We start from the raw sequence: 24841 nt of genomic DNA, 5'->3' as shown, positions 1-24841 counted from the left end.
CACCCTATAGAGAGTTGGGCAGTGACTGGACCCTGAAGCTGGCATTGTACTCATACCTTTGGTCATGCCAAACTAATCTTGCAGTAACAGTTCTCCCAGTGTTGGGATTTCATCCTTTTACAAAATGCCTGTGTTTCTAGGCAGTATTCAGGATGCTGGAGTGAATCACTGTGCCGGGCTGCATCAGCTGCCTCATCCAGTTGCTCAGCTGTTTTCCCACATAGATGCTATTAATTTTTTCCTCTGAAAGCTGGGAAAAAGATGGCTGGAAACAACACAAGGCTGCCCTTTTCCAAGGACTCATCAGCTCTTATCTCTGTTCTTATCATAAACCCACCGATTTGGCTGTTACCCTTAAATGCCACCTCCTCCTGACAAGGGACTTCCAAGCCCTGGCTCAGCCCTGGTCACCTCAGCCCCTTTTCTGCCCTTCACCCTGGGGAGAGGGACCCAAGGGATCCCATCAGTGGCTCACAGCATCCCTGTGCCATGAGAGGGCACACCCTTGGATATCATTGCCCAAAATAGCAACCAGCCAAACAGAGCTCAGGGGATAGGATATACTGGGAAAAGTGTGTTAGAGGGGAAGATGCGCCCAGGCCCATTCATACTGCCATACACAGACCTGGGTGATGGGCAGCAGCTCAGAAAGATCCCTGGAGAGCGAGAGGCTTTAGAAAGAGTGGACTTGTCACTTTCCCAGTGCCACAGTGGTAATTCCCCCCATAGCCAGAGCTCATCCTTCTAAGATGTTTTGGTCTCCAGACAGCTCTTTGCATTGAGTTTCCAGTTCCTGGACCACAGACTGTATAAAGCTGAAGCGTTTCACTGTCCCACGTCAGGTCCAGACCTTGTTGTTCTGCTGGTTTCTTTCTTCCATGTTTGTTTTTTCTTTGCTTTGCTTCATTTTTTCCCAGTTCTCAAGGCTGCACTTTTCCAACGACCAGTGATTGCCCATGAGTTCATGTCCCTAAGGTAAAGCCCTCCCCAGTCCATACCTACCTCTTCAAGGTGACCATCTTCCTGTTAGCTCAGCCTTAAATGCCACATCCTAACAAGGGCCACCTGGTCCCAAGCTCAGGTTCACCCAACAGCATCTCACATACCTTACAGCCTCACTCCTGGGACCTGACATACTTGGTGTAAGAGCTTTTTAGCCTAAATGCCTATGGCCTCTTAGCAGGGGAAAGTCTGTATTTACAGGACCATCAATGGCATGGCCAGGCTCAGCGCACACCTTGTCCCCTGTGCAACCTCTGCAGAGCACCCTACAGCCACAGCACCCCAAAAAGGCTGCCACCCTCTGCAGAGACTCTCAGTCCCGCATTTCCCCTTCACCCCCACGCCAGACAGCTGACAGATGCAAAAACATAACGGTGGTGTGCATAGCGACTGTGGTTAGATTTTATTGGTTGGTTTGTTTGTTTGGGGTTTTTTTACCCATATAATTGTTATAATACAAAATATACAGACTGGAGATGCCAAGCGGGTTGTGGGTCAGCATGCCCCGGGGCAGGGGGTCACTCCATGCGACCTACAGCGTGAGGGAGAAGGCGGCATCTGCTCCGTGTGGGAGGGGGATTGTGGGCACCCCAGAGAGCCTGGGAGGAGGGAGAACAGGGAGAAAGGGACGCAAGGGGTAAGGTTTGGGATACCTGCCCTCCCACCCTTGAGAGAATGCAAGTGGGAGCTCAGCCCCACAACAAACCTGGGAACAGGTCTGCAAGATGAAGGGTGTGTTGAATGAATCTAAAAAAACACGTCCTTTCTGCGAGGTGAATAATGTGTTGAATGAACCTAAAAAACACATCATATCTACAAGGGATGGGATAAGGATGGTCCCGCTGGGAAGTGGCCCCGTAGCTTTGGCTCAGAGCCCCAGGGGGGATTTCTAATGTCTCCAACACCAGGGGCTCAGCCTGGGTCTGGGGCCCAGCCTGACGTGGGTGCTGGCCTTGCACTCCTTCCCACTTGATCCCAGACACTGCAGTTTTGGCCAGCCCAAATCACCCTTGGCTGCTAAGGATGCAGATGCTAGAGCCACAGTCAGGGACTGCCAAGGCTGGGTACATTCCCAATGCCTGTGGAGGGCCTCTGGCATTGGCATGGGATCATTAGCACATGGGCATCACTCAGCTACAACTCGAAGTGGTATGTGGGCAGGACAGGCTTGCCTGCACACACCCAGCTCCAAGGAGCTGATGGTGACAAGGATGTGGGGAGCACCAGGGTCCCCACGCAGGCTCTCACCTGGCCATGCTGGGAGATGGGGATGAGCCCCCCTGCCCCAAGGTGACCCTCCAGCCTGCCAGCAGCATGGCAATGACTTCTGGCTGTCCCCAGCCTCAGCTATCTCTCCCAGGAGTTGCCAGCTCAACCACATCCCCAGCCCAGGGCTATGCCTGTGGGGACACCTCTCTGTCCCATTGCTCATTCCCCAGCCCCTGGGCAGCAGGTGGGCCAGGATGAGCCTGGGCCTGGGAGCAGCAAACGATGCCAAGAGCATAGCTGGGAGCTCTAAGGGCCAGGGCAGCCACCAGAGCCCAGCACATCTCCTTCTTTTATGTGTCCTCGTACCCTGGCTTCCATGTCCTCAGGAAGGGTTGGAAAGGGTATCTCTTGATTGGAGCCTCAAAGTGGTTCCCTGAGGTCCCTGTGTGCCAGCACCCTGAACTCAAGGGACAGGGGCTGAGGTTGCAGCCCTTCCAGCCTTGCATCCTTCATTCTGGGGGACCTGTGCCACAAGAAGTCACCTCGGGGTTCCTTTAGTCTCCCCTCTCCCCTTGTCAGGATGAGCCTCCTAGGTCTAACCAGGACCCTTGGGATCAGGGGATGTTCCCCACAGTTCATGCAGCAATGAGCCCCAGGTGCCCATGCGGCTGCCTTCTCCAGGCATGGTCCCTCTGCCCACCCACTGGCCCAGTGTCTGGACAGGGAGGGTGGCTGGCACGCTGGACGTGCTCCCCATGGCAGGACACGGCCAGGGCAGGGGAGGAAGCCAAGGCACTGGGGCCCTTTGCAAGACTTTAGTGGTTTCTAGACAGCATCACTGGAGGGTTTGGGCTGGAGCCGGGACTGGGGGCTCCTGGGGCTGGGGAGGATCAGGATTAGGGGAGCTGCACGGGGTGGTGTGCATGGGGAAAACCCTCTATTGCAGCCCAAGGCTGCAGCTTCTGCACCAGGAATGGGTGCAGGGAGGTCCATCCAGGTGAAATGCTCATCCTGTGCCAGCCATGCCCATGCTCCGATGTCTGGGAGCACCTGCTTGGGATCCCCCGAGGAAAGCAGAGCCAGCTCAGGGGAAAGGGAAGATCTCAGCGCTGACTGCATCTCCGGAAAGGGAGGTCCCTTCCTGCGGGGGTGTCTGTGCAGCCAGTGGAGGGGAGGCTCGAAGGAAAAGTCAAGAGAGAGAAGCAGGTTCTGGGCCCAGTGTCAGGAGCGCTGAGCTGGAGGCAGGTCCGGGAGCTAAATCACACTGTCGAAGAGCTGCATGGACCGCATGATGTTCTCATCCTGTTGGGAGCAGGTGGGAAGTGGGCAAGTTGGGCACAGAACAGGAATCTGAGCAGCTCCCCCAAACTTGGCTTTACCCTTATGGCAGCTCTGGCACATGAGTCAAGAGCCCCAGGGATTACAGGCAGTTTTCAAGCCCTGCTGGGATGCATGGCTCTTGTCATCTCTACAGGGATGACAGCATGGGTACACTTCCCAAAGCAGAGCTCCAGACTTGCCCTAGGAGCCCTGGCGTCATCCCCTCTCTGCCAGGAGGGAAGTGTGGGGGACAAAGGTCTCCACCACTGGGTGGTGACCCAGCCCAGAGAAGAGCTGCTGGTGGCTTTACCTTCTGGCAGGATTCCAGGAACTCCTCAATTGTCACCACACCATCCTTGTTCCGGTCCATTTTCTGCAGACAAGCACATCACAGGGGTAATAGCAGGGACAGCCCCAGCCCAGGGAGAGCCCAGTACCCCCTGCCCAGGGTGGACACAGCACACCTCTGTGGCAGCCATCCCCAAGCACCCAGCAGGACCAGCAGAGCTCTGCTTCATCCCCAGTGTGGGGTGTTTTCTGCTGCACCCACTGCAGTCACTGGCTCAGTGCTGGAGCTCTGCTTCCCCAGGATATGCTCAACTCACCTGGAAGAAGTTCTCCACGTGCTCCCGGGGCGCTTCCTCCCGCATGGCCGGGTAGGTATATTTGCCCATCATGTCGTAGATGGACTTCATGATGTCCAACATTTCCTGATGGGAAGGGAAGCAGGGTTGCAGGGTCAACACAGGGCTCTGTCTCCACCCAGTCCCCAACCCACATCTTTTTCATGATGCTTCCAAAAGACCTGTGGGGTGCTCAGATGTGTTTCTGCTGGTTCTGTGCACAGTGTGGGCCATGTGTGTGCCTGCATGTGTGATAGAGCCCTAAAGCAGCACACCCCTCATCTACCCTCCATCCCAGAGACACACCAGTGCCAAGGAGCCAGGAGGGACATGTTTGCAGAGCTAAGCTCTGTTAAATATTGACCCTCTGAGCTTTCCTCCAGGGCTCAGCCAACACTCCCGAGTCCTGCCCTTGTCCCTGACAGGTGCAAACCTGTGCTGGTCCTGGGGACCTGTCTGGACCCCCCATCCCACCTCTTTGGTGATGCAGCCATCTTTGTTCAGGTCATAGAGGTTGAAGGCCCAGTTCAGGCGATCGTCAATGGTGCCTCGCAGGATGGTGGACAGCCCAGACACAAAGTCCTGCAAGGATAGATAAGGCAAGCAAATGGGAGTTACAGCCACAAAGGGCCTCACAGACACAAAGGGTACTGCCCTGCTTGTCCCTCCAGCAGAGGGGAACTCAGCCCAGATGTGGCCTCGGGCTGGGCTGAGAAGGGAAATATTGGTATCGAATAGAGCCTGGGGAGAAACAATTGCTTGACCCCGTATATGTCCCACGGTGGTCCCTTGAGTCACAGCACCCAAGAGGACACTGTGCATCAGGACCTGCTGTTCAGCCAAAGCCTGAACAAGACACAGCCATGGTTGTTTCTGCCAGTCTAGATATCACACAAGACACTAGCCAGAAAATACAGAAAGCCATTTTTTGTTGCTTTTCACTGTTTTTCTACTGCCTCTGGGAATTTAATAAACTCCACCAGCTCCTGCAAAGCTCTTCATCTATCTGCAACAGCAATGCTGCTGATCCCAGCCCACAGTACCTGAAGAGATGCACTCTTCCTGCCCCACTGCCATCCCATCACCCCCTCCTTGGCCACAGCTCACCTCAAAGCTGACAGACCCATCGTGGTCGGTGTCAAAGGCATTGAAGAGGAAGCTGGCGTATGTGCTGGAGTCTGCAGGGAGAAGGGCAGTATGAGGGACTGTTGTGTGACCCCCTGCCTCACAGAGGCACCCATGCAGGGCGTGGGGATGGGGATGGGCACTCACCTCCCTGAGGGAAGAACTGTGAATAGATCTGCTTGAAGTTTTCTTCGTTGACAATGCCACTCGGGCACTCCTGCCAGGGCCAAGCCACAGCGTCACTTCCACATTGCAGGAGGGGGGTGAGCACCACCCTAAATCCCTGTGACTCCCTTGCTTTGCCTTGCTCCCTGCCCTGCACACCTGGTGGGGTGGCTGGTAAGGCTGCTTGGAGCATCTCCCTGATTTTGTGGGCTGCACCCCTCGCTGGAGGGGCTCTGCATTCCAGGCACCCAGGAAGGGGGCTTTCTGCATCCAAGGAAATGGAGCACAGGATCAGATCTCCCCACTGAGCTCACTGGAGGCAGGATTAGGCTGTAGCCTTATATAAACATCAACCTCAAGGTCCCAACAGCCTTCACAAACACTGGGCACTGCCAGGTGCAAAACAACACTGAGGTGGACATGGCAGCAGAGGTGGGGCTATCAAAGCTGGTCAAGGGGTACTCACATTTTTGAAGCCTCGGTACAGGACCTGCAGCTCTTTTCGGGTGAACTTGGTCTGCTCCTGAAGCTGATCCAGCCCCTCGGGGCGGTGGCAGACGGTGGAGAGCTCAAACTCATCCTCAACACTGTCTGCAAGGAACCCAGGGGAAGAGAGGGCAGCTGAGGCCAGCACTGTTCTACTCTACCCTGTCATGCCAGGGGGCAGGACAGCACATCCCATGGTCTCACACCTGCCCAGGGTGACATATTTTTGGGGTGCTCTGCTCAGCCAGAGTTATGTCTATGCCAGCAGGGGACACTCAGAGAGACCCTAGGGGCAGACCAGGGATGGACACTGGGCAACAGCCCCCCCAGCCTCCAGTACAGCCCAGGCTGAGCAGAAAGGGGGTGTGAAACCCCTCCAGTGCTGAAACCCTCCCTACCTGCCCTTCTCCTCCCACCAGCACAAGTGTCTGCCCTGTGGAGCTGAGGCCCTTGATGTCCTGCAGGTCTGTGCTGCACCAGGGTTCATGTCCAGCAGGAGAGTTGCCCCTCCAGAACTCCCAGCCCCAAATGCCCCAACCTTTCAAGATTCCATCCTGCCCACTGTGCCCCCACCTTCATCAATGGCTTCTCCCCACCCATCTGTCAAGCTGCACAACCCCTGCCTGCAGCAACCAGCACCCCCAGACCCCACTTCAGCCAAGAGGAGCTGTGGTCCCATAGCAAGTACCCCCTCTCCGTGGGATGGTTCAGCCCCTGCCCCTCCATACTCACCTTTTCCCAGGGGCGATTGGCTTGCACCGGTGGGCAGAAAGAGACCCTGAGCAGGGGCTTGGACTCACCGAGGAGCCAAGCACACCCAGTGCAGGGGGTTAAGTGGCTCTGTGCTCACTCCTGCTCAGCCTTTTTCATCCCCCCATCACACCTCCATCTCCAAACCGACACTGAACTTTGAGCAACAACCCCCCACCCCTTAAACCAGCGCCAGGAGGGTCCGGCTGCCCTGAGCCGGCTCCCAAGCCGGTCTTGCCGCTGGGAGCTGCTCCGGGGAGCTGGAGAGGAAGAAAACCAGCCCGTCGGCAGGTGAGGACAGAGGCTGGTGCAGAGCCCACGGGATCGGACCCCTCCAAGGCAGGATTGATCCTGATAGTCCCAAACCCAGAGCAGGGGAGAGGCGGAGGCGTCCCCTTCCCGCAGGCAGGGCCAGGGCGGAGAGCAGGCAGCAGCACCGCCGGGGACACACACACACACACAAAGGCAAGAAGAAGCACTTGCTTTCGCTGAGCGAGGGGATGGATTTGGGCCGGCAGCAGGGCAGCAGTTTGAGGAATCGCTGCTTCAGCGCTTTTTTAGTTTGGACTGGCGGATTGCCTGGAAGAAAGAAGGAGTCACCAAGCAGAAGAAGAGTTAACAGAGCATCGGCCCCGGTCCCGGCGGGCAGCAGGGTTGGGCACCCGGCGCGGGGTGAGTGGGGCCAGAGGCAGCACATGCAGCGTGAGGCTGGAGGAGCAGGAAGGCAAAGCCCAGCCGAGGCTCTGCTCAGCCTTCCTGCTTCATCCCAGGACAAACCCGGCACGCAAATTTCCCTCCTTGGGAAGGATGGGGGTGGCAAAGGGGCAACCCTGCTGAGCTACCCACACTCAGCACCTCTGCACCCCCACATCGGAGCATGTCAGGGGGCACTGGAGACACTCAGGCACCCAGAAACCCAGGAGATGGCAGAGCTGGACTCTGCCCTTTAGCCTTGAGGACAAATATCTGCTCCCTGGGGACCCTCCCCATAGGGTTGTGCAGGGAGACAGGGTAGGATGAAGGCCAAGAAATAGCCTTTGGCTGAGCCAGGGCATTGCATCCTCCCCGAGCTCAGGCTGGGTTTGATCCTGTTGGCACCTGAAGGCTGAAGGCAAAGCATGCACTGAACCCCGCCATGCAGTCCAGACTGCAGCATGCACCCCCACCCCAGGACAACACTGGGACTCGAGTCCAGGGACCTGCTTGAGACAGCCAGAAGGGGAACAAGGCTCAGGGCTTTGCCTTGGCCAGGCTATGGGGCAGGGTGAGGGGCTCCCCACACCAGCCTGGCCCATGGCCATCACATTCAAGTGGCCCTGCATAAATAGTAGGTCCCCTCACTGCACTGACCCACCTGCCACACCCTATTCCCCCATTTGGACCCCAATGACTTTGCTAAGCTCTATCTTTCCCACTTGGTATTCCCTCATGGCTGCAGACCCGCTCCCTCCCTTCCCGCAGTGCCTCAAGCCAGCAAACTCAGCACAGGACTAATGCTGCAGGTGGGGAAGGGAGGAAGAGGAGGGGATGAAGGCCATGCTGGGCTCCAGCCCCCAAAGGGAGGCAGACAGCAGCATGGGGCACAAATGATATGAAAGGTGCAAAGTCCCTTTGGGGCTCTGGTGAAACTGCGTTTGGTCCAAGCATCCTGGACATCTGCAAGCAGCAGGTCACAATGCCTGCGCATCCCAAACCCTGGTTTTGGAGTTGTTTCTCTAGGGGGCCAGCAGATGGGGCTTCTCTAGCAGCTTTCTTAGCCTTGGGGGTCTAGGATGAGCCCCAGATGACAGAGAAATGGTGTTGCATGGTACCCAGCACGAGGATAGGGATGTGGGTCTGCATCCAGCAGCTGCAGCTAGGCAGGTAGGCTTCTGAGTGCCCACAGGCAGGACCTGGGACCCTTTGAGATTACACCAATGCAGCAGGCTGGGATAGGGAGATCCATCATTCTGGGGGATGGAGAACAGCTCCAGGAGGTCTTTGTCCTAGCAGGACATCACACAAAGCCACTCAGACAGGGAAAACTCTCCCCAGGGAAGTGGCATCCACAGCAGGGTGCCAGGGATGTGCAAACACATAGGAATGAACAAATGCACCCCCTGGCATTCGTCGGGGGATGACAGGCAAGAGTGAGGACCAGGATCGTGGCACTGGCATAAAAGCACAACCTGGCTCCTGTCTGCCCCAGGGTTTGCAGGCAGGAGAGGAAAGAGGATTTTTCCTTCCTAGAAGTGGGCATAAACCATGATTTTGTCCCAGATATGTTTCCAGGGCCTTATTTTGCAGAGGGAAAGGGAAATTGCACCTTTCAGCTTTCCAAGGATGCTTTGCTGCCAGGTCCCTCCAACAGAGTGGAGCTGTGGGAACAGACCTGGTAGGCAGGAATGTCCTCTTTGCCCAGGAGGAGAAGGAGAAGGGACAGGATGGGCAGAGCAACACCCAACGCCAGGGTCATGGACTGGGGAGGGAGCAGGGCAGAAGGGAAACCACACAGCAAGAGAGATGCAACAGAGAGTAAACTGTGGTTGGACTCACAGGGGCAGCAGGTATAGGCACGTGCAGTAGGTCAGGTCGGGTGCAAGTTACACTTTAGTTTGTTATAAAGAAGGAAAAAGAAAAAAAAATAAAGAACATAGGCATTTGCTTAAGGAGGAAACCAAAGGGGGCCCAATTCCTGGGTCCCCAGGACAGGGGAGGGAACATGTTCAGCACATGCAGCTTAAAAATAGGAGAGGGGTGACCCAGGCTGGGGCTTTGCTGTCCTGGCTTTGGTGTATCCAAGGGCTCTGCTGGGTAGGACACACCATCCCCTTTCTGTCCTCAGCATCCAAACCACAAGCAAATCTGGCGGTTCCCCCTTGCTGGGAAACAGCTCTGCCCAAAGACCAGGAGTGGAGTACAACCATGAGCTGCCACTGGGCACAGGGGACATCTGCAGCACCAAGTCCTGTCCATGTCAGGAACAGCTCCTCTTCCAGATACCGCTCTGCTCTCCATCCTTCTGCAAGGGCCATCCAGCGGCTGGCACAGAACACGCCAACGGAAAGGGCTGGCAGTGTTTTATCTGCGGTGGGAGGTCTGCCAGGTTAAGTGGCTTGTCGCTTCCCATGCATCACTCCACAGCCTGGCAACTTCAAAATACATACACACACAAACTGAGCCTCCATCCTTGGGCAGCACAACAAGGGGAAGGAATTTCCCATTCCCACCTCCACATGCTGTTGAAATGAATCCCAGAGGCTGCTGCACACTGGCTCTTATAGATTACTGAAGTAATCTATAAGAGTGGATCCCTGGTCCCAGCAGTGATCACCAGCAGGACAGCCATGGACCACTTTGTACTGAGCCATCAACAGCTGATGTGTCCTTGGGGGCTGGATCCAGCCAATGCCACCATGCTGGGGGGTTACACAGTGCTGTACATGGCTGACAGCCCTTTCTCAGAGAGAACTCAAGCTTGGGCTGCTCCGTAGTCTCTCCAGATGAAAAGCAGGAGCCAGGGTCAGCCTGATGCATAATGACGTCCCTGTCCTCTCAGAGCCACAGCCACCAGTGCCCTCCGAGGGACAGCTGGCTGAGAAGACTAACAGCAGATCCCTTCCACAGCATCCTCCTACTAGAAAAGACCCTACAATAACAAACCAACAGGCAGTGCCAAAACTCCCCCATCACTCTCAGTAACCTGTCAATAAATGCATTGTCATGATGGGTGGAAAATGTGCATCCCACAGCACCAAGACCCCCTGCAGTGTCCCCAGCTCAGCTCCCAGGCATGCACCATTCCAGGAGGGGAGCAGAGCACCAGCAGCCCACCAGTCATGTAGCTCTCACAAACCCTGCTTGGCTCCATGGGGCAACACCGGGTCAAGTCAGCAGATCAGGAGGAGGTGGTACCCCAAGGCTGATCTGTCACAGCACTCTGCCCTAGGAGCAGTGCTGGGGTGGCACAAGGCTGCTGGGCGAGTGCTGGGCTTTTCAAACAGCCTGGCAGCACAGGGAAGAGGTCAACAGTTCCCAGAACACATTCTTTTCTGTAAAAGAGCCTCTATCCCCTTCCAGAGCATCGCCTTTTCCTTGGAGGCCAGAGGCAAGTCCCCAGGCTCCCCCTGCCAGGCCATGGCACTGGGTCCATCTGGGCAGCAATGTTGAACATAGCTGCCCCTAAAATCTGTGGCTGATGATCATCCCTGTGCAAGGCTCAACTCCAAGCAGGATACCTCAGCCCCCAGCTCTGCCCACCCCTGGCAGTGCCCAGCCTCAGGCAGTGCCACCAACCACAGCTTTCTGGGGTCTGCAATGAAGGCTGGCAGAAGAAAGAGAGAGCGAGTTCCCCCAGCCACCCTAGGGGATGTCAGGATGGGTCCCACCAGCAGCAGCTCTGTAAATGACCCTCATCAGTCAGCAATGACAGAGCCAAGTGTAACCGAGGTGCCTTGCAGCAGCCACTGTGGCTGACATCAGCGGAATGACATCAGAGCTGGCAGGGGCCAGACAGAGAGTCCTTGTCTGGGGGTGGGACAGGGGCAGCCTCAGTCTGGACACCCAGAGCTGGGAGGAGTAAAGCTGCCAAGTTAAACCTATGGTTCGTGGGACTGCAGAGGCTCAGGGGCAGATATTCCCCAGTGGCAGAGGGAGGAGGAGCTGAACGACCCTTGTGCTGAGCAGATCCCAAAAGGAGAAGATAGGGCCATGGGCCAGAAGGGGCTGCAGAGCAGAGCAGGGCTCACAGCAGTGCTGTCCCCATTCCCACCCCCAGCCCATGACAGTGCTCCCAGACAGCCTGGATGTACCCAAAGGAGATGTTGGCAGAATAATAATTTCTTCAGGCCACACCATGTATAAAATTTTGTGAGCAGGGAATGAGTCAGGATGGAGGTGCCAAGGGACTGTGGAGCACAGGCATTCTCCAAATGGAGCAGGTAAGGCTGCAGGACTGGAACATCACCCTGCTGCAAAACCCACACACAGGGACACATCCTGCCCCCATCCCATCACAGGAACCTCTCTAGCGGCAGGAATCAGCAGCACATCCAGAATGCCAGAGGAGCTACCCAAAAAAATGCCCCAGCAGAGCAGTAACTCCTCTTGGCTGCAAAGACCATATTTCATAAGAGAACTGGTGCTCTGCATACCTATTACACAGATGCCATCCATACCTTCCCCAGTAAGGCACAGGGACAAAACCTGGACATGCCCAGCCACAGCCCAGCCAGATCCCAGGCAGCTCAGGGACATCCTCCATGACAAGGGGGTTGAAAGCACCTCACGGGCAAAGTGCCTTCCTCTCCTCCTGTCCCTCTGCTCAGCCTCTGATCACTCCTATCCACGCGTCCTTCTATCACAGCTCCCATTCCAAGATCTGACTACCCAAGGGGATAGGATCTGTAGTCCATTCACCTCACAGCATCCCCAGCGCCAGCAAGGAGGCAGAGGGGATGGAGGCAAAGAAACCCCAAATCACACTCACACAAAGTCTGTTTGCAGTCCTTGTCTGAGCCTGGATTGTCTGTGGCACAGTTGAGGAAGGCAGCCAAAGGAAACAAGGCAGCAGCACCGTGTAGCTCCCTGCACTCCCACCCTCACCTGACACAACCAACAGGTCTTGTATCCATTGCTCTAACATATTTTGGGTCCTCTTCTTTGGCCACATCCAGCCCTGTCCTCAACACCCACCTGGCAATCCAGGAAGCTCAACACCCACAGCAGCCTCTTCCCTCTGCAGTCTTAGCACAGCCCCACAGGGAGGGCAAAGGGGCTCTAGCTTCTTTTACCATGTTCCCCCCACAGCCACTAATTCCTGTAGCAGTGGGAAAGCTTTGCCCTACGTGGTGCTGCACCTCACATCCATTGCTCCTTTCTCCCAGCTCCCATTCATCTCCCCAGTTACCTGCAGCCCTTTTTCCCATCCTCTGACAGAGACCAGCCCTCCGCAACCCATTGCCCCCAGACTCCAATAGTCCAAATAGTCCCCATCCCCCAGCAGCCCACACATCACTCCATCACAGTGCCTCCAGACCCAGAATTCCCCCACCCTATCTTTCCCCAGACATCCTAACTTTCTAGAATCCTGCACCGAACACCACACATTCCAGTGTCCCCAAATATTCCCACCCAACATCCTAACACTAATGCTGCCAGACACCTTAGACACCCTAATGCCCCCCCAAATCACACTAATCCTTCCAAACCTCCCCCAAGCACCCTGCAGCCCTCGGGACAGGAGGAGCACCTCCATCACAATATCCCCATCTCATCGGAACCCCATCCCCATCCCTGTCCCCATCCCATCTTCCCTGGTCAGGTCAGTGATGCCCAGGGCATGGAGTAGCTTGAGGCTGGAGCAGAGCAGCAGCATGATGCCCACTGTTTGTAGCCCCTGCAGGTCCCAGGGAGCCTCAGCAGCCAACATCACCCCAGCACAAAGCCCCAGCAGGCAGCTGGTCTGGCAGCAACAGACCCAGCAAGGGAAGAGAGGGGAGGGCAGGGGAGGAGAGACCTGCCTTGGCCCTCCCTCCTTTTGCCCTGGCACCCTCGGAAGTCCCTTGGGGCACCCAGGCCGCAGGGGAGGAGAGAGCCCATGGGACTGCCCAAGAGACTGAGAAGTCAGCTCTCACCCTGGGCATCCCTGCACTACACAGCATGGCACAGGCACCCCACAGCACAGGAACCCACAAAGAGGTGCAGAACTGGCACAAATGGCTATGTGTAGGAGGCTCAGGTGCACCTGACTCCCACCCTAACAGCAGCTTCTGGTGGCACTGAAGTGTTCCAGGGACCCTCAAGCTCATCACTCACTCCTGGGATAGTGCTGCCTCCCAGCCCAGGGACCAGCCCTGCCTACGACAACCCCTCTGCCCCATTGCAAACCACCAAACCTTCACCCCAACAGTGAGCCTTTCATGGACCCACAGCATGACATGAGTTCTGTGCCGTGGAGCTCAGCCTTGTCTGCTGATATCCTCCATGGACACCTGCCACCCTCATCTCTTCCCTTATCACGTCCTGGGGGGAACACCTGCATCTGGGCACAAGCAAGTCAGTCACAGCCACAGCTGGGGGCTGCCAGCCCTGGATATCTTGCTTGCTGCTGGAAGGAAACGTGCCCCACAGGGTGCTACCTGGAGGGAGGGAAGCAGGTCAGGCAGACAGCCAGGATGGGGGCTCCCTGCAGCCCACCCAAAACCCTGCCTTGTGAGCAGAGCGCAGAGACCCCAGCCTGGCAACAAGGGTAATTAGAAAGTCCTTTTTAGCTCGATGTCTATGCATCTCTCCCAAAAAGCTGCTTCTGATCTGTCCACAGCCTGCCCTAGCAATACAAGCCCCAGGGCAGGCATCCATGGGGAATGAGACATTATCCTGCATCCCTGGGAGGCGATGCTGCAGCCAAGCATGGATGGCACATCAGACCTCCTGCTACCTGCACTCCAGGGACCACAACTTCATACATCCCAGTCCAGTGCACCTCTATTTCCACCTGTGCCCCGTTTGGGGGTCTAGTCTTGCCCTTCACAGATAAGAGGTGAAGGAGACCCCACTGAGCTCCCACAACACTCAATACAACCCTGTGCTAGAGAGCCCCAGCCTCTCTCATTAGACTTCGAGGTTTCACCCTTCACCAACAAGCAGGGCTTCAGAGAAGGGTTGTCCCAATAGACTCCTTTGCTCTCTAGATTTATTGCTTTTTCTCCAGCCTGTGATTTTCTCACCTCCCTGTGGCTGAGTGATCTCCTTACCCGTCTGCCTGCTGGATCAGAGCCCATCTCTGAGGCAGGACACAGCAGAGTGGGGGCCCTGCTCTATGTCCAGCTGGGTCCCCTTGCTTCCCTCTCCAGGCACATCAGCAACAGCAAGAGCAAGCCAGGCCAGAGGGAATTCAGAGGGAAGCAATGTGAAAAGTGATTAACACAAGGCCGGAGGGAGAAGAGATTCAACAAGCTAATTAGATCTGGCTGGGCTGAGCAGGACGTGTCACCATGCAGCAGCAGAGGCACAGGGTGCACCGTGGGTACTTGGGGACCTTGGGGAGCTCAGGGAGAGCTGCCCTGCCCTGGCAGTCACAGCCAAGGAGACCTAGGACCAAGTCCCCTTCTCACTCCCCCTCTAGGTAGGGTGAGACAGTGCATCCCATCCTGTGTTCACAGGGATGACCAGGTATGATGTCCCTCGGTGTGGAGCATGTGGAAGAGGCTCCACAGAGGGGAGATTTTCTTCTCCAGGATCCCAGTGCCGGCAGGATGCAGCCCAGCTACAGCCTGACTTAGAGTGTAAGGCTATGCTGGGATCCAAGCTCAGGGCCTGATCACAGGTACCATACATCCCTGCTGCTTCCCCTCCTTTGCAAGCCCTCACCATGAGCCAGCTCTATCCTGATGCAGCCACCAGACCCTGCCCAGCCCAGGTGAAAAACCTGTTAGCCCTTGGAAAAGGAAAAGCAAGGGTTAAATCCACTGCACATGGGGAAATCTCTGGTGCACTCTCGGGAAGCCAGAACTTCCACCCGGAACACCTGCACCTGTCCCAGGCTAGATTTCAAAGATCTATGGCTCTGCAGCCAGCCTGCCTTGACCTCTGGGGTCTGTCAAACCGACCAGGCTGGATGATGCCCTGAGCCCAGGGACCCCAGCATCACATCCCTAAAGGCCAGTCCCTCCTTCAGCCAAGACGCAACACTCCTATTCAGGGTTCCTGGAAAGCAGGAGGAAAGCAGGGCTTGGCACGGGGCTTTGCTCTCACCAGCACCTCAGGGATGCTCACTTTCTCCCCTCTCTGGAGGAACCCTCACCCTGAGCCAGCCATCAGGAGGTGTCCATACTGCTCACTGCCACCACCCTCCTGCCTGGTATCTTTTGGGGTGCTGATGGCACCCAGGCAGGCTGCCACCCCCTCCAGTTTCTCCCCAGACTCTAGAGGAGTTTGGCACCATCCCCAGTTCTGCTTCCCTCTCCGGATCCTCAGCTCTGCGACAGCAGCAGCACCCCACCAAAGGAAGGCAGAGGCCAGCACACCCCGTGTTGGGGGCTCTCCAAGACACCCCCAATCCTGCCTCCCCCTGCACAGCCCCTGACCAGCTGAGGCAGGAACAGCCCTGGGCAGGCACCAATTATCCTGCCAACAGCAATCTGCAGCTTCATCTAATATTAATCTGAGGCTGGGTGGCTCTCCCGCCTTTTCCCTCCCGCCATCCCCCCTCCCAGCCAGGACCAATTGCTCTGCTCTGAATTATTGATGCTGCACTTCAGAAGCCCAAACTGATAGTGTTTCTCTCCCCCTCCTCTCTCTACCCCATCCCAAGTGCTTGGCCAAAGCAGGCTCTTGGCAGGGGGCTGGAACCCCCCTGCATGGCTCTGCCAGGAGATGCTTGGGGCTGGGGACAGGCACAGTGGCACAGGGCAGAGATGGAGTGACACAGTCCATCATTGATTATCCAGCTGGTAAACAACATCAGTTCCAGCATCGATAGCCCTGGAGATCCTGGAGCACAGTGCACTCAGGGGAGATGCTCCATTGCTGCTGCCAGAAATGGCTGTGCCTGTGCCACCAAGGCTGTGCAGGGTCCAAGAGGACAGAGTGCCAAGCAGACAGGGCAAGGGGGTGCAGCCAGTCAGTGCTTCTGTCCAAGCCCTTGCTCAGAGAAGAGCCAGCTCCAAATGGAGGACAGTCTGCTCAGGGTCTCATCCAGCTGAGTTTGGGAACCCACTAACCCTGAAGTTCCCCCAAGGGCAGACAGAGTCTGTCTGCAAGATACTCCCACTTAACCCATCTCCAGGGCTTGGGTATTTTTCCAGTCCCGTCTGGAGGTGCTCCATTCCTAGCCCATCGCTGTGGTGGCAGGATGCATCCCAGCACAATCTGTCCACAGGACAAAACCAGCACAACCTGGGCAGACAGACAACCGCAGGCAGAGGACCAGCCAGAGCAGGGGAAGCGCAGCAGGCAGCATCAATGGCTCTGGAGCAGGTGGTGGAGCCCTGTGTCCATTAGCAGATCTGACCATTAGTGTTTGGTTTCAGGCTCTTTGTGGTCTCTGGGCTGCCACTGTCGACCGAGCCATGGCTTGTAAACAATCCCTAAAGTGGACACAGCATTTCTCAGCCCCAAACACTGCCTAGGACCTTCCACAGAGAACAAAATCTCCTACCTCCTGCCTCTCAAGTCGACGGGGGGAAGTGACCCATGCAACAGGATCTCAGCCGCATGCCAAAACACTGCCATTCATACACAGAAATCCTCATAGAGTGCCCAGGACTCAGCTCAACCTCAGCAATATGCTTCCCTCTCCTCTGGACACCTTTAGGCAATGGGAGCAGCTGCTGGCAATCCAGGGCACCTGGGTCCCATTCTCACTGCCACAGCTGGGGTGCATCTCGAGCCAGGCCAAAGGGAGCTGCAGCTCCCCACTATGGGAATGTAGGTGATTGGGGACAGGCATGCCACTGCCCCCCTGGAGGGGTGACAGCTGATGGGGACAAGGCTGGACATAGGGCACCCCATCTCCATTCTCCTGCCCTGTCCCAGGCCAGCGAAAAGTCACTTGCAGGTGGATGAGAAGTGCACCCCAGGGAACAGAGGAGCCACACCAGCCAAGGAGTGGCCCCTGCCTTGTCCTGAGCCCCTCAGCAGAGTTGCTGCAGAAGATGGGAGGCTCTCTGTCTCCATGCTTTCCATCACACCTGAGAGATGCAGAACAGCTGCAGTCAATGCCAACTTTAGTCCAAAGCTTCGAGCAGCTACAAGGGGAAACAAAAGCACTGGGAAGGGGGAAACCAGGGTCTGGGGAAGGCAGCCCCCAAATCACCAGAAGAACTGGGGAGGGGGGTCCAAGCTGGGCACAATCAGCATGCCCTCTGCTGGGGTTCACAAGGCAGGATGCTTGCCAGGTCAGCTCCTGCCACAGTTTTCTTCCTGGTATGATCCACCTAGGAGTACTGCTGCTGGAGCTCAGGGACATAGCAAGCAGTTAAGCAGTAACAAAAACTTTCACCCACCAAGCTTTCCTGTCCTGCAAGCAGGTTTGCAAGATCAGAAGAAGACCCCCCATTTGCTCCTTCACTCCCCACCCCTAGGCACAGCCAATCCACAAGTACAGCCCAAGAGTGCTGCCAGGGAGTGCCCTGGCACTGTTTGTGGAGGGGAGCCAGCATTCACCACTACACCCAGCCCGTGTGAGAGTTAGCACTGGAGAACCAGAGCAGAGCATTCCAGGGTACCAGTGGACCAGGGAAACTGTCTGTCACACCCTCACCCAGTGCATGTCCTGATGCCAGGGGCTGGGCAGGCTGCAGCATCCTTCAGGTGGGTGAGTGCTGGCATGGGCAGAGGCTGGGCAGGGTTGGGGGGACCCTTCACACAAACATCACCCTGGGAACCCAGGGAGCACCTAGCCAAACGGTCCTGACCTCCCTCCCACCATGTGTAGAATCCCCCAAGCGGATCCAGATTCCAACAAGTGCGTCCTGTGCACACTGCTCAGCACCTTGTACTGCCCATCCCCAGCTGGACAGCCCCCTCTGTGTCCCTCCATCCTGCCCAAGGGCTACAGGGGGCCCTGGGGAGAGCCAGGAGCAGGGAGCCCAGCAGATACCCATCCTTCCTGAGCCTGGCTGCTCTGCAAGCTGGTGCTAAGTCTGACACCTCATGCGCAGAGTGAGGTGACCATGGTCTCTGATAACATCTGAGTCCTGTAGAGGTGCTGGAAAAAAACCCAGTGCCCACATGCACACTTACACACAGTCCCAGCCCACAACACCCCAGCACACATCAAAGTCACCACCATACAGCAGACACCCTGCCAGCCTTGTCCCCTCCCCACATCCTCAGCCACTGGGACAGGCAGGACACCCCACTCCTTGCATCCTATGCCTCTACAAGCAGCAGACAAACACCACGTCGCAGGACTCTCACTCTCTCATGGATGCAGCACTCTTGGAGCATCCTTAGAGGCAGCTCTGGACACCCACTGCCTGCCCCTCATGTTCCTGGAGGCACCAGCACCACCCACACCCGTTACCTTCCAAGGACACAGGCTCGAAGAGGCCAAATTGCTCCAGCACCTTGACGAAGAGGACCAAGACCACCAGCACCGCGATCATCTCAAGGCCTTCCAGGTTCATGGTGGGGGTGTCTCATGGCCCCTCACTCCCCCACCCCTCCCCACCACAGTCCTGGAGCCCCGTCACCCCAGCACCACAGCCGCCAGGCCACACATCCCCAGGGACACCTGCCCCTGTCCCTGGTAGGGGATCGGCTGTCACCCCTCTACTCTGGGGCACCCGCCATCGGCTGTGGGCAAGCGGGGGGTCAGCGTGAGGCTGTGGCGGGCGGCTCAAGGAGCCACGGCCGAGAGCCCAGGCAAAGCAGGGTTGTGCCTGCGAGTAAGGGTGGAGAGAGGCCAAGTGGAGGGAGGCGTGCGGGGGGGTGGCAAGGATAGGGGGGTTGAGGGGGGAAGGAGGCATGCCCTCCCATTCCAATGACACCACCTCCATCGATTTGCTTAATGCAGTTGCTAAGGAAACGGGCCACAGATATTAAAAGGCACTTGGTTCCCAGGGGGGGACATGGGGAGGGGCAGGACAATGGGCACTGGCTAAACATCCAGGATGGGAATGACTCAGATTTGTCCTCTGTGCCCCAGACACGTGTGCCCCATGGGGACCAACAAGGCTGAGCATCATGGGAGGATGTGGGGTAACAACTCCCTGTGCCCCATTTCCAAGCAGGCAGATGGGTCCAGCTGTTTTGCTGGGAGCACCAAGGGGAGATGGGAAGCAGGGCTGTGAGAACGAGTGGGAGCAGAGGCTGTGATGCAGGATGCCCAAGACACTGCCAGACCCACAGGCAGTGCAGCAATGAGCAGAAGAGGAGAAGATTCAAGGGCTGGGGATGCAGTGGGACTAAGGGACCCAGCCAAGGTCACAGAGCAGCTAGAAACAGAGGGTGAACCCAGACATCAGTGTGCCTCGAGCACACATTCACACACAGCCAAGAGGGCTAAATTTAGTTCCTCTGCTTTTTTTTTAACACAATTCCAGCTCTTGCCTGGCTGCTCAATTACAAGCCACAGGGACCACTGGGGAGCCAGGTGTCCGCTGGTCCCTGCCTATCACCAGGGCTCAGAACCCTTGGGGTGCACAGCTTCCCCCAGGGACACCACTGGCGCTACCCATCTCCAGGTGGACAATTCCCACATGGCACACAAAACAAGATCAGTTTTAACTCCAGCACCAGTGTGGCAGGCAGGGAGCAGGGCTGCCCCCATGCTACCACTGCTCCCCACCTTGCACAGTTCCCCCCAGGTACAAGGCCGGCTGCCCCAGGCAAAGGTGGGGTGGCCTTGCCCAGGCTATGGGGCACACCCCCTGCCCAGCTCTAAGGCCCTATTGCCTCCACAAAGGGCCCTGCAAACAGGACTGCGGCAGAAATCCCCTTTTCTCCCTGTTGTCTTTGTGCTGGGTGGGAAATATGTCACCAGGGGAAGAAACGTCACCCTGGGACACCGGCGGGGAGAAGGAGATGGCAGAGGTGTTGGCTGTTACTGACAAGAGCTCCCAGCAGGGCTGTCCCACACCAATCCCCCAAGAACCCCCATTTCCAGCCCAGAAGGCTGCAGACTTGTCCCTTGGCATGGGACAGAGAGGGCTGGTGCCTCAGTCCCAGGTCACGGCACGGCCAGGCTATCTAGTGGCTTCGTGCCATGAGGCTCAGCATCTCCTGCCCACGTGGGATGGGCTCCCAAGGCTCTAATGCCAGCAGAAGATGCCAGTGATGCATCAGAGGCATCTTGAGGAGAAAGCTGAAAGTTTTCCCTGGGGAAACATCCCTCAGGCTGGAAGTTTTCAGACCTGACATTTCCTTTTCTTGGAAAGAGGCAAGTTTCCAGGCACTGAGCCTGAATTTCATGTGGCTGCCTCCCAGTTTTGCCCCGAGTCAGTCCCTCCAGGCCAGGGTGGCACAGACCTGTTGCACTCTCAGAGGAAGTTTCCCACTGATGCCAACTGCATTTTTCTTGCTAAACCCCAGTTACAACCCATTATCTCCTCAAACCTCCAGCTGCTCCCAGTGCCAATGCCTGTCCTGCACACTGTGGGTCTATTTTTGCAACCTGGTTTAGGCCAGACACAGAGTAAGAGGAGCCCTTCCAGCCTGAGACAGGGCTTGTCCCAGCAAAGAGGGTTTGGGGCAGTTCCTCTGTAAAGCAAACCTGCTGAGCCCCTGAATGGACCATCATTGGTAACAGGTAACAGCTTCCCCTCCTGCTCTTGTGCCTGTCCCATGCCAGCCATCCTCCACAGCAGAGCAGTGATAAATCTCCGACTCACCACATCAGCATTCCACATTTCCATGATGGAGCCATTGATAAAAACCCTCCACTCTTTGCTGCCAGCATGACTGCAAGATCCCACCAGGACTGGCACAGGCACCTGGTGCTGGTCCCATGTTCCAGTGCCACACACCACGCCAGAGCCCAGCTCCCAACACCCCCAAACTCCCCAGGGTTTCTTGCCCAGAACACATTCCCTCCCACTGAGGGCAGATCCAGATGGGCTGGGTTCCCAGGGATGCTACTCTGTCTGGAGCTGCCCCCAGCATGGAGGAGACACATGTAGGACTTTACCAGTAGAGCCAGACCCTCAGCTGCCTGCAAAGGGATGTTTGAAAGTATACACACCCCACCAGAAGTGGGACAGGGATTTTCCCCCCATCCCACCAAGAGGCATCACTCCCAGGGATGTTTCCTCGTCCCTGCAGCCAGCCAGCATTTGGCCATGCCGTAGGAAGAGCCTTAAGGCCATGGCTGAGTTTTGCAGAGAGAGGTCACACGGATGGATGGAGCAATGCACACCCCAGGCAGGAGAGGCTCTGCACGTCCTCAGACACGCGATGCCAGTGCCACCCCTCCTGCCCTGGTCCTTGCCCTGGGGTCTCACCTTGCAAAATCTCTGGCATTCACATCCTACTGCAGCAGGGCTTGGAGAGACCCTTCACCAGGACAACTGGGACCCCTGCCACATCCCAGAGCTCCCAAACACACCAGCTAAGGACCAAAGATGTAGGTCATCCCCAAAGGGACCCAGAGCCCCAAAATGCAGGTTGAGGCCCTGGCATCAGCACTGGGCACCCTACAAGAGCAGGAGGCTCCAGGGAGTCCATCTGTGTCCCCATCTTGCAGTGAGGGGTAGCAGTACCTGGACACCGGCAGCATGGTGGACCCTGAAACAGCCCTGGATACTGCCATGGCTCAGCCTGGTGGCTGCCACCAGTGCAGCAGGACCAGGTCCAGGAGGAACAAATTAAGAGACTGAGGAGGAGATGGAGGTGCCCCAGAGAGGCAAAGAGAGGGTCCCCAATCCACCTTTCCCACATCAAGCATCTGGCTTGCCTCACTACTTGGTTTGTGGAAGCAGATGGGATGGGCCAGCGTCACCCTGTCCCCCAAAGTCCCCAACCCCGTACCTTCAATGCCGCTGATGATTTTGAAGCAGCGAGTGGTGAACCAATAGGAGATGAGGAGGAGGATGGCAATCAGGGAGGCATAGAGCAGGCTGTCGTTGTGCAGGGATGTCTTCTCCATGGCTCCATCCCCTGTGCCCACTTGTGCCCCCCACTCAGTCCCGCCGTGCTATCTGGGGCAGCCCTGTCCCGACAGTCCCCCTGCCAGAGGAGCCGGCCACGGCGGGCAGGGAGGCGGGGGGCTGCACGGGCAGGCAGGCAGGTAATTGGGAGCGTTGTGTGAGAGCCAGGCTCCCAAACCAATTACCTTAATTGTGCTCAGGCAGCACATGGCAAACAGTTAAAAATAACCCTCCTGGCCCCGGGGGGAGAGTGGCACCATCAGCCAGGAGAAGGAAGCAGGGGGCAGAGAACAGACGGGGCTCATTACCCATGTGGGTGCAAGTCAGTGCCACGGGGCCAGCAAGGCATCACCACAGCTCAAGAGCTGCTCCAAGTTCCCTGCTGACCTTGGGATCCTCAGGGCTCGACCCCTTGTTGCCACCCCACAGGAGGAGCTGGGAGTCCTGGAAACGGGGCTCCCGAGGGAATGATGCTGCAGCCTAGGATCAGTGAACATCAGCATCTCTGCTGAGATGCTTGTGTCCGCCCTTGCTCCAGACATGGGGCCTTGAAGGAAGGTGTCTCTGCAGTTCTATCATCCCAGAGAGCTGGGTCTGGCAGAGAGGCTTTGGTATCTTGTCCCCTGTGTACCAGCACAGCACCTCCCCAGGGATGTCCGGGATCATCATCTGCTTTTCTCAGCCTGGAGTCAGAGCCAACTAGCCTGTTTCCTACTCTGTGATGCTGGGTGCACTTGGACAGTGCCACTATGGGCCTGGGCACACTCACAGATCCAAACCCATGTGGGATTAGCTGGACCCATGCCTGAGACACCTCTGGTCCCTGGACTGCACTTGGCCCCATTAGCTGCCCCATGGGATACAGATATATGGCTGAGAAAGACAGACCCAAGTGTTTCACCCCAAAATCTCTTTGCATACAAGATGTTCCATACCCACTCTACAGCTACAGCCAAGGGATGTGGCCACTCAGATGTGGGATCAGGAGTACAGAAATGCTCCAGCTGTGCCTGTTTCAGAGAGCAGAATCCAAGCATCCAGATCCGCCACTCCCTCCCTTCTCTCTCCCCCAAGACCAACTGCTCTGAGCATCCACAGGTGACAGTGGACAGGCTGGCAAAGTGGTTCTGGCATATGCCCATGGTTCAGCCCTGGGGAGGGCGGCAGGCCCTGTAACACTGCCCCAGGCACAGCTATGCCAGGACAGGCAGCACAGGCTGGCACCAAGTGCCGCCTGTCCCACTTTGGGCTGTGATAATAACAGCCATGAAGCATCCCCCCTCCAGCCACCCCCATCCTGGCTGTCTGGCATTGCTGGCACTGCAGCCCTGCCACCCAGCTAAATTTAACCACCCTACCAGCCACCCTCTGTGTGTAGATAGAAGTGCCTGGGAGCGAGGTTTCTTGCCTAGAAAGCAGCTCTGCACACACAGCGTGTCACAAGCACACGTGGGGCAACACCCAGAGCCATCAGGTAGCCAGGTGGCTGGTCCCCATCTCCATCCTCCCAGCACCACCAGCAGCGGGGAATAGGGAACTGTGCCTTGCTGCAGAATGGGAGCAGATGGGGGACAGAACAGAGGAATCATCCATCGTCAAGGGACCTGTCTCTTCAGGAGGGGACCATGCACTTTGACCATGGCCAGGCTCTGCCCTGCTTGAGAGCCATGCCTGTGATTACCCCCAAAGTGCTCTTCACCCAGTGCTGCAGGGTGTTAGGGCACTACCTCCACAAAATGTGTCATAGGACTTGCTGGACCAGAGTGAGGTGATGGTCCCCAGGCACAGCTGGGCAGCAGCTGCTCAGGTACTTTGAGTGATGCTGACCCACTGGGGGGCCAGCCTGATGGATAGGAGTTTCTCCTTTTTTTTGTTCTCGGGGCCATCATCCATTAGGGAGAGTTAAATTTAGGTTAAAGCTGATCCCTTATTACCTTGCTGCTAATCAGAGCGCGAGCAGATTATTAATAAGCACATTAAAATATTGGTGAAATGCTATTTTGGGGAGGTGAAGTCACAGTTTTAATCTGGTTAATTGATTGAGTCATTTCTCTTTCTCCTCTCTGGTGACCCGTCCTTGGTTAGCTCCCTAGGGCACCCAGCCGGGGGCCCCCCACCCTGGGGCACGTCTGGTCGGGCACCCAGTGCCTTCCGTAGCGAGCTCCGTGGGACCTTCCTCACCTATGCAGGGAGAACAGAGGGGCTCATTGCCCCCCAGAAGGAGACCACAGGGTAAGATAGCAGTTGGACAGGGGGGAGCATCTTGGTCACCCATGGACCAGAGCAGCGGCTGGGGAAGAGTGGATGCTGTGGAGTGGAGAAGGTTCTGCAAGCCCCATATCCCACTCCCAACCCTGAGTTAGAGGGACATAGAGCTACCTGGCTTTGGGTTTCACCCAACCTTGGCTTGTCCGAGAATTTGGGAGGACATTGAGAAGAGGGTTCGCAGTGCTAGTCAGTGTCCCATGGCCAGCCATGCCCTCTGTGCCCATCCCAGCCCCGTGCACACCCAGCAGGGCTATAGGGACAGCCCTTGGTGCTGCTCAGTACCACGCATGCCCAGTCCAGAGACCCAGTTGTGGGGGACACCCG

The 24841-nt window shown here is 56.9% G+C and overlaps 1 protein-coding gene across 5 annotated transcripts in view; it reads right to left on the bottom strand.

The window, feature by feature from the left end:
• Nucleotides 1-1380: 1380 nt before the first annotated feature.
• KCNIP2 (potassium voltage-gated channel interacting protein 2) overlaps nucleotides 1381-24841 on the bottom strand; it is a 45573-nt gene continuing 22112 nt past the window's right edge. Inside the window, exons 1-9 of one of the 5 annotated variants that reach the window (XM_027721768.2) lie at nucleotides 22131-23489; nucleotides 7164-7259; nucleotides 5911-6035; nucleotides 5427-5496; nucleotides 5262-5332; nucleotides 4629-4736; nucleotides 4137-4241; nucleotides 3842-3904; nucleotides 1381-3513 (exon numbers count right to left, since the gene is read on the bottom strand). In XM_027721768.2, the coding sequence (XP_027577569.1) occupies nucleotides 3466-3513; nucleotides 3842-3904; nucleotides 4137-4241; nucleotides 4629-4736; nucleotides 5262-5332; nucleotides 5427-5496; nucleotides 5911-6035; nucleotides 7164-7259; nucleotides 22131-22248 (804 nt within the window). In that variant the 5' untranslated portion in view covers nucleotides 22249-23489 and the 3' untranslated portion in view covers nucleotides 1381-3465. Of the gene's footprint in view, nucleotides 3514-3841; nucleotides 3905-4136; nucleotides 4242-4628; nucleotides 4737-5261; nucleotides 5333-5426; nucleotides 5497-5910; nucleotides 6083-7159; nucleotides 7281-9215; nucleotides 9268-12977; nucleotides 14719-22130; nucleotides 23490-24841 lie in introns of those variants that run through there. The other 4 variants (XM_027721777.2, XM_039385052.1, XM_027721723.2 and 1 more) reach the window with 4 other exon arrangements.

Source organism: Pipra filicauda, unplaced genomic scaffold (genome assembly GCF_003945595.2).
Source record: "Pipra filicauda isolate LSUMZ 115617 unplaced genomic scaffold, ASM394559v2 scaffold390_size662804_pilon, whole genome shotgun sequence".
Taxonomy (NCBI): domain Eukaryota; kingdom Metazoa; phylum Chordata; class Aves; order Passeriformes; family Pipridae; genus Pipra; species Pipra filicauda.
Note: the sequence above shows the minus strand (reverse complement) of the source record. Positions and strands in the feature narration are given on the sequence as shown.